This window comes from Protopterus annectens, chromosome 4.part1, assembly GCF_019279795.1.
Source record: "Protopterus annectens isolate FY-2018-M chromosome 4.part1, PAN1.0, whole genome shotgun sequence".
Taxonomy (NCBI): domain Eukaryota; kingdom Metazoa; phylum Chordata; order Ceratodontiformes; family Protopteridae; genus Protopterus; species Protopterus annectens.
In genome coordinates this window covers 234,910,489-234,923,927 of record NC_056734.1, presented here as the reverse complement: position 1 = coordinate 234,923,927, position 13,439 = coordinate 234,910,489, and the positions used below count along the sequence as shown (strand labels likewise).

Here is a 13,439-nt window from a genome sequence, read left to right as displayed (position 1 = left end):
TCCAGTTGTTGCAGATGTCTTGAGAGGTACATACCAAATGGGGAGTGGGTATTCTATAATGGGTCTAATGAGGGATGAGTACAGTGGGACAATGACCTCCTTTTTTCTGGATGAAAAGCCGTTAGTGAATAGGTGTGCCACATAGAAGGATTTCCTGACTGTTGTGGCGGTGTGGTTATTGAAGGTGAGACCACTGTTCACCTGTGTCCCTAAGTCTCTTATCACACTTTTGGTGTTTAGTGTACTGCCACCTATATGGTAATTCATGGGTACATGTTTTTTCCCAAAGGGGATAACTATACATTTCTTGGCATTGAGCTTGAGCCCATGGCTCTGGCACCAAGCATCCGTTTCTGTAAGGCCCTTTTGCAGAGTAGCCACATCATTTGGGGATTCAATAATGACTCCCAGTTTGCAGTCATCTGTGAACTTTGTTAGCCAGAGTCCCTTAGTGTTGGCCTGTACTTCAGAGAAGTAGATGCCAAACAAGAGCGGTCCCAGGACTGAACCCTGATGTACTCCACTTGTCACTTGTCTAGAGCTGAATTTGGAGTCGGCTACTTTTACAGTGTGGGTTCTATCAGTAATCCAGTTAGCAACCCATTGGATGATGTGGGGATTAATGCCCAGCTTAGTAAGTTTATCTATGATTCCAGAGTGGGGGATGGTGTCAAAGGCCTTGGCAAGGTCTAGATAGGCTGTGTGGACCACCTTACCCTTGTCCATGGCTCTGGAGACTTATTTGAAGAAGTCAGTTAGGTTCAGGAGACAAGATCAGCCCTTCATGAACCCAAACTGGGTGGGGTCCAGTGTTTGAAGGTTGCTAATGTCTTTGTTTATAAGTTCCATAATAATACGCTCCATGGCCTTGCAGATAAGGCTCATCAGACTGATGGGACAGTAGTTTCTGGGATCCAAGGTGGATCCCCCCTTGTGGTGTGGCATAACTGTAGCTCTGCACCACTCAGTGGGCACAAAACCTGAGGTGAGGCTATGATTAAACATGACACTTAGGTGAGGTGCCAGTTCATATTGTAGTTCATGTAGTACACAGCCCGGGATGTCATCTCTTCCCATGGATGCTGTATTCTTAGCTTTGGAGAGTGCATTTTTTACCTGTGTGGCCATTATTACTGGAATTTGGCAATCTTCCGGTATTGAGATGGGCCATTTAGGGGGTGAGAGGGGAGTGAAGTTGGCACTGAATCGATCTGACAGGATATTGGCAATATCCTTGGGATCAGTATATTTAATACCATTCTGTTTTAGCTCAGAGCAGATCTGCGCATTGCCATTTAGATTCTTGACATAGTTATAGAATGCCTTGTAGTTGTCTTTGGAATCTTTGGCAATTTTATTTTCGTAACTAGCTTTGGAGGATTTTATGAGGGATCTCAGTTTCTTATTGAGGCTGGTAAGGGAGTTTTTTGCATCCTGGGATTTTCCTCTTTTCTGTAACAGTTTCTTCCTTTTGTTGTAAAGTTTGTTTATGGCAGGGGACCACCAGATTGGCTTCCTTTTTTTGGATGAGAGCATCTTGGTTCTGTTTGGGATGGCATGATTCATGCATGAGTGAATGTGCTCGTACAGTGCCTTAGTGTAGGATTCAGCAGTTGATCTTTCAGTTCCCGTCTGCATGGGTGTCATGAAGTTTGTAACTTCTGACTTGAGTAGCATGAAGTTGGCTTTGGAGAAGTTTTTATGGAGGTTTCCTTACTGGGGGTGGGATGTGGATGTTAAGGGTGATTAGCTTATGGTCAGACCTGACTAATGAGGGGATGACCATAGGTGTGGAGCATCGATTTCCCATGTTGGTAATGACCAGGTCTAGAATATTGGAGCCCCTGGTGGGACTATGGATTAGTTGATCCAGAGCGCTGGAATTTATGAATTCCAAGAACCGTTGGGCAAAGGTGTTGGTACACGAGTAGTTTTCCCAGTTAATGGCAGGGAAGTTGAAATCACCCATTATTAGGGTGTTTGGTTTTATCTCAATATTTTCCATTATGTTTAAAAAAGTGTAGTGAGAATCTTGGGGCATGGTGGGGGATCTGTAGCAAGCTATAATTTGGATTGCAGTCTTTGTTAGTTGCACCTGGAGAATTTCAGACGCATTGTGTGTGGCAACTAGCCTGGTGGTGTGAATATCCTTGATGAATATTGACACTCCTCCACCTTTAGTGTTTCAGTCCTGGTTTGGTGGCCGAAATGTGTGGTAAGAGTTGTAGCCTGGTATTGCAGGGGTGCTCCCTGGAGCCTTGAACCAGGTCTCAGTTACTGCACAGATATCGATGTTCTCCATTTTTAGTAGTGCCTCAACAGAATGCATTTTGAGGTTTAGACTTCTAGCATTGAGTAGCATTACCTTCAGATTTTACATGCTTGTACCTGTTACGGTGGTGGTTTTGTCCTTTGAACTTTGCCTAAAAAAGGCACTATAGTGGTGGCAAGAGCCTTAGCCAATAACCTGAATCCCAGGGGCGACAGGTGCATCATCTCTGGCAAAGCATCGTGGTGTGTCAATCATGTCGTGACCACCCTTTCTCCAAGCAACAGCAACAATGGAGCAAGACTAATAGAGCTATGAGGTACAGAGAAGGTTTCCACACTTGGGGGTAAAATGGAGTTTTCTCTCCTGATATAAAGCTTATTTTTTGGTTGCATTTGTTCATAAATGGAGTAGATTGGGGTTTTGTTTTATGTAGCAAACATGCATAGTGTTGCGGAAGTGTTTCATTTTCAGGAAAATCATACAGTGATTTAACTGAAATCAAAAGTATGTCTTCCAAATGTTTTAGTCGATGACTATTCCTGCAAACAGTTCACTTTGACTGACTTAAGCTGTAACTGTATGTGCTGTTGGCTTGAGGATGATGGCTCAAGGTATTACTCATTTATTCTCTGGTTGGTCACTTTTTATCCTAGTAAACTATTTATATTTGAAATGCAGCTCTTTATTCTCCTCTGAGAAGAAGTGTTCATTGTTTTCATTTTCTTAACAAAGCTTATTCTTTCTGAATGTTAGAACAACCTCAGTTTGAATTGAGTTTGAGTTTGAATACAAAGAAAGGCAGATGTGGGTGTCAGCACTGCTTTATAATTAAATATTTATTTGACATTTGTTTACCAGAATAGTCTGACTGGATCAAACCGAACCTATTTTCAGTGAGGGCCCGGGAAGAAAATCTCCATTTAAGATATTAACATAGTACACATACATTTCATACTCATTGTAAAATAAGGATAGGTGTTCCAAAATACAGTGACAAAAAATAGTGTATACCTTATCAGTTATATATAAATATACAGACATATATTACAGTTCCAACACGAAAGAGGAATGGGTGTTCCCAGGGTCCAGTAACAGAGAATAGGTAGAATATAATATCGCTTTAAATAACAAGTAAAACAGTTGAGTAGAGGTATTTTTTTAGCAGAGTAAGGGGAGAGTGTTAGAGAAGGGAATAGTAAAGTTAGTATTGATTAAGATGAGTTCTTGGTAGTAGTATTAATTAAGACGAGTGCATCAGAGAAGTAGAGGATTAAGCAGTTGAGTGAACGGGTCTTAATAAATATAGTAAAAGTGAACTTAAGCTGAAACAGTGTAGGTACATGGTCATGCATTGTTTAGATATTGTCTTAATGAAGTTTTGAAAACTGCTAGGCTGAGGATTGATCTAGTAGATAGGGGGAAAGTATTTCATATTTTTGTGACAAAGAAAGAATAGAGACACTGTCCTTTTTTTTGAGGGTTTGGAGAAGGTTAGAAGTTTTTTGTCCTCAGACCTAAGGGTTCTGCTCAGTTGGTATGGTTTGACCAAGTTAGCCAGAGCTGGGCAGGCAGACGGTTTATAGATTAGGTTGTGCACAGTTAATAGTTGGATATAGTGGAGTTGGTGAGGGAGTTTGAGCCAATTAATGTCATGTAGTAAATTACAGTCATGTGTGTCATATTTAGAGTTGGCATCAAACTCTGCCACATTGTTTTAACACTCTTCCATTTTGGATCTCATAGAGATCTGTAAGTTGTTAAGAATAGTGGTACCATATAGGATGGAGGGGAGCAGAAAGGTTTCAGCAGGGTGAGTTTAGTTAAAGAGCCTAGGAAGTGTTTATTTCTGTAGATAAGTCCCAATTTCTGGTGGGTTTTCTTAACCTTTTGCTGGATGTGGAAGTCAAATTTCTATTGATTGTCAATAATGACTCCAAGCAGTTTGGTGTGCTGGTCTGTTTCAATAATTATATTATCTGTTGAATGTATCTTGAATTGATCTATGTCAGAAGTGTTTTTTTTTTGTTGGAAGAGAAGTATGTTTTTTTGGGGATTAAGGAATAATTGAGCATTTGTTAGCCATGTTTCGATGGCAGTAAAAGTTTTTTGTGTGTTGAAGAGTAGTTTAGGAAGTGTGCTAGAGTTACAGACAGTAATGGAATCAACTGCATATTGTGTGAGAGTTCCAGGGGATGAGGAGGTATGTAAGTTGTTTGTAAATATGTTAAACAGTAGGGGGCCTAGGATGGAGCCTTGTGGGACTCCAGTGAGGTCATGTAGGAAGGGAGAGAGTTCATTTAGCCATTTTGTGGCTTGTTTTGGATCATGAAGGTAACTATGAAACCACTGTCTGTTGTCTAGAAGTAAGGGATGAGAAACAGTGTCAAAAGCTTTAGGGAGGTCAAGAAATACTGCAGATACATAGTTTCTTGCTTCTCTAGCCATGTTTACAGTGTTAGTAAAGGATATTAAGGCTGTGAATGTTCTATAGTCTGGGTAGAAACTATGCTGAGTTGGTGTAAGTAGGTTATTTTGCAGTAGGTATTGCATTAGCTGTTGGTGGATACATCTTTCTAGAATTTTGGAAATGGGAAGTAGAATAGATATGGGACAAAAACTGGTAAGTTCTGTGGAGTTTCTTCCTTTGTGGATGGGGTGACATGAGACCTTTTCCGTATGCTGGGAACTACTGATTCTGATATCTATTGATTAGGATACTGAATGGATATGCAATGGAGACTGTAGCTAATTTAAGATATTGGGGTGGGAAATTATCTGCTGAGGTGGAGCAGGATTTTAGTTTTCACAGTAGCTTTCTTATGATGGTTGCAGGTATGAGTTGAAATGAGAACGTGGTTCTGTTATCAGTGTGGAGTTTATGGCTATTATTATGGTCAGGATTGGAGATATTTAGAGATATATTATTGGTGGACGAAATGGATGTGGAGGCAGAAGGTCTGATGATGGAAATGTTTGACAGAAGGTCGGCTATAGATTTTATAAATAGTTTGTTGAAGTCTTCAGCTACTTGGGATGGAGAGGCAGGTGGTGTTGGACAATGTTCTTTGTTTGTACCTGAGTTGAGTAATGTTGATCTAGAAGATCAGAATTTTTGTGGGTTGATTTTATGTTCTAGTTGTATGTGGGTGTAGTATGATTGTTTATCTTTGTTCTGTGATTTTTTCACGTTGCTGTGGAGTTGTCTGAAACGGATAAGATTTCCCTCACTTTGATTTTGCTTCCAGGTGTTCCAGGCTATGTCCCTTTGCTTCATAATGTGTATGCATGCTTTGGTTAGCCATGGAGCTAAGCTCTGGGGGAGAGCACTCCTCTCATCTGTATAGATTTTTCAGAATGTCCAGATTTCTGCCTCTTATTTTTGGTCTATTCCTCATAAAATGTGTGGTTTTCTAGCAAATCGTTAAGAACTGAACTCAATAAATAATACTAAATAATGACAGACATTTGAATTTTAGACTTCATATCCTTCAGAAAATATGTAATAATGTAAAATCTATCATTCTAGCAACTTTCTAAGTTTATACAAGCAATATTTAAAATCTGTCCCTATTTTTGGGCCTTTGTCCCCTCCATTTTTCTGGCTTTGTCCAGATTTCTTAAGCTGAGAAGTTGAGAGGTGTTAGTCCACTTTATTTTCTTAAGCAGATCATTGAATGTGTCTATACTGAAATCAGTTAGGTTTTGAATAGAATGCACAATGTGTTTTTTGGGTTGGGGTGTTGGCTATAATGACAAATGTGGGTAGATGGTCACTAAGGGAATTAGAAGGGATGCCTGTGTGGAAAAATAATTGGGCGTGGTACTAGGATCCAGTCTGGAGTAGATTGGTGAGTAAAGTCTTTATTGTCCCTAATGGGAGTTTTGATTTTGATGAGTTGTGAATAGCCATAATGGATGATGCTGTTTGAGGGTGAGTCAGTTGTGATAGCTTGCCAGTCTGTGTTTACATTTGCTAGGATGATAGTCTCCTGCTTGTTTGTTTGGGAAGTCCAGGACAGTATATCTTCAAGAACAGGTATAGCTTGCCCTGGGGAATATATATTACCATGACACAGATTTGTTTGGATTTGTTAAGGTTTAGGAAGGATATGAGCAGTTCAGCATGAGCGAAAGTAGGGATTTTGTTAGTGTAAGGTGTTACGCTAAGTGTGGTAGGATAGAACAGGGCTACTCCTCCACCTTCCTTAAGAGATCTGTCTAATCTAGCAATGGCAAAGTTGAGAGGTGTTACTTCAGAGTCTTATATGTTAGAGTTTAACCAGGTTTCTGTCAAGGCTAGTATGTCAGGCTTGTTGTGGTCTATCCCAGCATGTAGTGGGGATATTTGTTGCATAGACTTCTGAGGTTATGTGTTGTTATACTTAGGAAAAAATGTGGGGTTAATACACACACACACACACACACACACATATATATATATATATATATATATGTGTATATATATATATATATATATATATATATATATATATTTTTTTTTTTTTTCCCACAGAAATTCCCAATTTCCACAAGTTCATATATTCAGAGATTACCCATACAGAAGGTAATGAATTGGATGCAGACATGTATGATCTATTGTGTTTAGGGGCCATAAATTTCAATCAAATATCATAGACCCTGCAAACATAGAGTAACCCATTTATACATGTGAGTGTACTGCGATGTATTGAATAACTGCTTTCAATAATGTATGAAATTTCACAACATTTTTGACCATATTATGTAAGAACAATGTATTATATATATTAAATAACTGCCAGTTTCCATGTATTTATTTTTCCTGCAGGGAGGTGGTTGCAAATTTGCCAGATACAATTGCACTATTGAATCTCCAAGAAAAGGATGGAGTTTTATGCATCCTGGAAGATTAACTCACTTGCATGAAGGACTTCCTACTACTAAAGGAACACGATACATTGCAGTGTCTTTTATTGATCCCTAAAAATACAGTTCTGATGAATACAGATTCAGTTGAAAGTTGCAAAATATGATTCATTTTGAGAAAGTTTCAACCTAGCCATTTGCCTGTATGTTTTACATTTTTTTTTATCTTCAATATTTTCAGGAAAATAAAAAAGAGAGAGAGAGATAATATGGACGTAAAGTCATGTAAAACACCATTAGCGAGCATTAAGTTGGAAAAGCAACTCTTTGCAAGAGCAGAAAGTGATTTCTGATTATTTATTTATTTGCTGATGAAACTACTAGAGGGAAAGTCATGATAATAAATGCAGGATTCTGCTCTAATGTGTGACATAAATTATGGCATTAATAAAGGAGAACATTAACAATCATTTAAAATAATAGTGGCAGAGGTAGACTTGTATCCATAATTTTTGATGATCATGACACTGCCTCAGTGCCATTTTTTCAATCTGTATGACCAGTGTTTCTTTGGTGCTATCTGTATATTTTAGAAATGTAACTGAAAAAGATGGAAGAGCAGGAATTCAACATTTAGTAACTCATAAGCACAGTTAAGGCTTGTGCCATCTCATTGGTGATGTATGGGTTACTTTAAGGCTTGTGACATCTCATTGGTGGTGTACGGGTTACTTATCTGACTTATAAAACTTGTAGATGATATTTATGGTAACTCATTGAAAAAGACACCTTCAGTGATCATCTTTATTAGATATAATATACACAAATGTATAAAAATGATGACATATTACAGCAGTATATTTCAATGTTTACTTTGGCATCTCATACTAAATTAGCTTACCTACCCATGAACTATGCCAAAGGAATACAAGTATAGATAAGAATGGTTTAATGTAAACACTAGAATGGTTGATCAAGTCAGCAACCTGCATTAAGTTGATAAAGTCATCCTTAAACCTACAATGCCAAATTATCAACAGTGTTACAATTAGAAGACAACTTGAGAAATTAAACTTGTCAGACAAGGATACTGGGTGGGAAATCTCAGCATAAATGCTGCTGTTTTTGTGGGGGTAATGTGAGATAAATACAATGTTGGTAAATACACTATTGGCTGATTACATGCCTGCCATTTACTGGCTGATTACATGCCTGACATTTAAAATGCATCCTTTTATGTTACATTTTAAGTTACCTGATGTGTTGTCTAGGTTGGTAAAAGTGCCTTGTTTTTAGTCACACTTGCCTAGAGTTTATTGTTCTTTACATGAAAAGCCATATGCACTAGTGAACAATTTCATGCTGTATAAAGGAGGTAACTGACAAGTGAAATCATATATGTGACTTATTGCAAAGTTATCTTGTATAGATCTGCTGTTCTCAGTCAGAAATGCATTATTTTGATCACTGTGGGGTAATTTATTATTGACACTGCTGTTAGAGTAATAACAAACAAAACTTTACATTTTATCCCATATCAGAACTATTTTTGCTGCTCATAACCTATGAAGTATGATTAAGTGTTACAGTGAAAGGTGTAGTGATATTAACAGATGTAACATGAGAATAAGCATTGGATAATACCCAGTTCTGCTTCACTGTAGTGAATATTTATATTACTTTTAAAAAAGAAACCCTGCATTGTGCTGCAGTGTCTTTTCTGCCTTATCTAAGTATTTTTTCAATATACTATATCCACAGTTTCACATTTGCTACTAAAAACAAGGTAATTTGCCTTAACCATGATAAAGTACAGTCAAGAAACATGCCAACAAATCCCTTTCCCCCCTAATTCTTTGATGGTACAAGACCACACAACGGTACAGGTTTATAAATAAGATATCACCCCATTGTTCTTATCCTAACTGGAAAAGCAGTGCAATCTATAAAGGTAATTTTCCTGTAGTAATATGCATATTATGCAGGCATGATTTTGTCCCATTTAAGTACATCTTTCAAGATGATATCAAAGTACCTTCCGAGTGATACAGTGCTGCTAAATTAAATTGTATGGTAGTCAAATCTGCAGCGCCTACTCTTTGAAGGGGCTATCTGTTAAAAATATATGTAGGGATGCATTCTTTAAAATAGACTTAGCATGTGTCTTGACTTTGACTCTGCTTTTATTGTGCTTAATACCTGTATAAGAATTCCCTTCCCTGATACAATGAAGCAGTGCTTAGGAACTTTGGTAAATGGGAAGAATAAACTATACCTATGTATGTTTTTGAAATACACAACAAGATCAGTGTCTTAAAATAAAAAAAAATAATTAAACATTATTATTCATATACTATGCAAATTCAGTTACTGGATCCAATTATTCTAGCTTTACTTTAAGTCTAACACTGTGTTCCATCAAATTAATAATTTCCTTTTGTGCCATTGGCACAAAAACAAAAATATCTGCATGTTGTGGCAGATCTTCTTCCATGGTATCTTAAATACTGGATGGATGAATGCGTTTCACAATTACTATAATGGAGCTGCCCCATTTTATAGGTAGTACAGAAAAATAAAAAGTTTGACTGCAAATGCATTGAAAATGGCAGTCATGAACATTATACTGAGAAGTGGGAGAACAGAATTCTATTGAATATATTTTTGTTGTAATAATTAAACCGATAGCTTTAATGAGTTTTGATTTTTTTTTTACATTTTTGCCTGAAGAATATCATTTGATATATGTTTAATGTTTCTATCAGTTTGGTCGGTTTCCTTTCATGTGAACTTAACATTTTCAAGTCTTCAGTCTTTCCACTGTTTGCAACACTCACTCTGATTGCTTATATTCCTTTTAATGCTTATGAAAACTTGCTTTATAGGACTGGTTGCTAAGGTGTAGTTCTACAGATTGTACACTTTCTACATTGTAATATGTTCACAAAATATTAAGATGTCTCATAGTCTTTATGTCTTACTGGATTACTCATAAAGGCATTTGTCTTCCTTTTCCCTTCATTTTTATCTTGGTTCAGTTCGACAAACGTAGTCATTTCACAGCATTAACAAACAAAAAAAAAAAAATATAAAAAAATGAAGGCAAAGCTGATCCTTTCATGCTTTGATGATAATGTTCAAACACTAATGTGAATGTTTTTAAGAAGGGCTATTTGTTGCTTACTTTCCATTTCTAACTTAATAATATATATTTTTTGATCTAGGTTTTAGGTACCCATACTGATAATTATTCTTATGGCTAATATTGTCAGAAAGTTTACCTGAACTTAATGTGTCATCTGCTGCAAACTAACTGATTTTACTCATCCTTAGTTGAATACATCTTTCATCTATCCTTGGCATGCTATTTATTAAACATATCTTGGCCTGACTATTCAGACAGATACATTTGCACTGCTAGTGTGAAATATACTATGGTAAATGATGTGTTACAAACACCAACCACAATCTAAAACATTTTGCCCTTTATACCCTTGTACTTCACAAGCTTGCAGCATCCTGGATGAAAGGCAGTTTACCATGCAGCACAATCATATTTAAATGATGAATTTTGGTGAACTTTCTATCTAACACACTTCTCCAGCTGCCTGCTTCCTTCTCCCAAGAAAGGCCACATAAGGAGGTAGAGTATCCACAGACTTCATGTGCAAATCTGTTAGTTTCTCATAGAATAACGTCGGGATGACAGACCTGACCCTAGTTTCCTTATTAGGGCCACTTTTCTAAAGTTCACTTGTACCTTTCATCCTCCAGTCCCCATGGGCTATTTCTATTTCTAGGTATGATAAAATGCTTTTCTAAAGGTTGCTCACACTTCATTCAGGCGTCCTTTTGTCCAGATTATTTAGATAGACTGACAGACAGTCAGACAGGTCAGTAATGTAGGTAATTATACATGTGCATAATTGAATTCTCTCAGAGTTGGTAGATATATATTTTCTGGGGGTGGTGGGGTGCAGTGAGGGCTTGCTCTTCTCCAGTGTTTTATTTCAGCTTCTTGGAGCTCGACATTTCGAGTGCCGACATTGGAATAGAGAGCCCATATAGATATATGTGTGTGTGTGTGTGTATGCATGTAGGTGTGTGTGTGTGTGTGTGTGTGTGTGTGTGTGTGTGTGTGTGTGTGTGTGTGTGTGTGTGTGTGTGTGTGTGTGTGTGTGTGTGTGTGTGTGTGTGTGTGTGTGTGTGTGTGCATGTGTTTATATACATACTGTATATATGTATATTATAGCTATAAACAAATATTAATACAAATCTCTCTCTCTCTCTCTCTCTCTATATATATATATATATATATATATATATATATATATATATACATATGCATGCATATGAGTCTATGACAAATGTTCAGAGTATCAAAACTTTGGACAGCTGTCATGCAACCAAATCAATTTGAATCACAAATGCACTCTAATTTGAATAACAAAGATTTGAACAAAAACAAAATCTGTTATATATGCTATCTCCAAGATCATACTACAGTGGGGAAAGGATACATTCCATCATCTCCACTGTACTGAAATCATCCACTGAAAAAATCTGGTAAGTGTGATTCACTGACTTTCAATTGGTTGTACTGGTTTTTTTTCTGTTCAGAAAATTGCTACTGCTGTGGGTTGACTGAAACCTATCTATATCTATATCTAAATCTGTTTCTATATTGATAGATACATACACATATGCATATTTATCTATTTATCTATTCATATGTATACATCAATATTGTTATAGATACTGATAGAAATACATACATGTATATATATATATATATATATATATATATATATATATATATATATATATATATATATATATATACCTATACACACACACACACACACACACACACACACACACACACACACACACACACACACACACACACACACATTATCATTTGTAATTCTTGTGGAATGCTTGTGCTTCTGTTCTTTTACATTCATGATGAAATTTCACATGAAACATACCAAAAGAAAGGACAAAGCAATGACATATGCATATTTAGTCTGTTAGAAAGCTCCAAATTCTTATTTCTTTGTTATTAAAAGCTGCAATCTTTAAAGTAGTGTATGTATCTTTCATTTGGTATGTCCCAAATATAATTGTAGTGGCTGTACTTGAAATCAGGATAGCTGATTCTTTTGTTTGACTCCGATGTTTTGTTGAAGTATAGTCACTGGAATTAAAATCATCAGAGAACTTTGGGGGTAAAATAACTCTTATCCTTATATCTGAATTGTGCAACCTTGGGCTTAGTAGCTAGAAAATCCAGGCTGTATAATTCACAGGAACTGCTCTATCATGGATGCGATAACAGCAAGAGTGAAACAGATTTCTTCTAATGAATGGATTTATCAGTGTGACCATGGCATGATGACATTCATTGCTAGTCATATGACCATAAATAAAATTAAGTATCCAGAAACATTGAACACTTGAAGATCCCACATTAACTTTTAACATGCAGGGCTAATATTTAGATAACCCTGCTGTAATCGCCTACTTTAAGATCTGTACCTTTTAGAAGGTTCTGAAGCATACATTGATATGTAAAACTTTTAACTGACACAAATGAACCTTATATTTTCTGTTTGTTTGTCATATGCTTTTCAGTTGAATTTCTTTTATTTTGTCTTGGTGTTTCTGCACAGCAATTCCATTTAAATACTGGAATTTAGATGCTTCTTTTTAGAACACTGGTACCTTGAAATGCAAGATAGGTTTTACTTTTATATCTATAATTACTTGAATTTGATCTTTTTTTTTTCTTTTTAAGAGTATGTGGATGCAATTTTATTGAAACCTTTTCTATTACTGTTACTTGCGTGTTTTAGAGAATTAGTTTTGCAAACAATGATCAAAAAGACTGTTAAATTATTTTGTCAAAATTTTTAAATAAAGATCTTTTATTGAAACTGCTGACTTTTGAACTTATTAAGTTTGCTGAACAATATTGTTTACTGCACTGTTATATAAAAAAATGGAAGTTCTCTTGCTGAATAAAAGATGATTTTCTAAAAAAAACTGTAATTAGAAAATATTAATATTTGCTGTAATTTTTTTTCATTATTACAAAGGCAAAGCTATTACATTTCATGAGTTACAGCAAATTTTCACAACTTTTCAAGAAAATTGGAGCAATCTTTTAAAAGAAAAGAGGTTTCACTTCTGCATATTTGTTCATAAACTGTGAAAATGTAATGAAACAGAAATATAAATCCACATGGATTGAAGTGATGTGTTTCATTTAGGAGGATTATGAAAACGTTTGCTGCTCTTCTGCAGTTTCAAGTTATTA

The 13,439-nt window shown here is 36.2% G+C and overlaps 1 protein-coding gene across 2 annotated transcripts in view; it reads left to right on the top strand.

Annotated features, from left to right (window-relative positions):
- LOC122800825 (procollagen-lysine,2-oxoglutarate 5-dioxygenase 2-like) overlaps positions 1–11,231 on the top strand; it is an 816,734-nt gene extending 805,503 nt beyond the window's left edge. For both annotated transcript variants that reach the window (XM_044070112.1, XM_044070111.1), the window contains one exon: positions 7,080–11,231. In XM_044070112.1, coding sequence (XP_043926047.1) covers positions 7,080–7,235 — 156 coding nt within the window. In that variant the 3' untranslated portion in view covers positions 7,236–11,231. The remainder of the gene's footprint in view (positions 1–7,079) is intronic.
- The last annotated feature ends 2,208 nt before the right edge of the window (positions 11,232–13,439 follow it).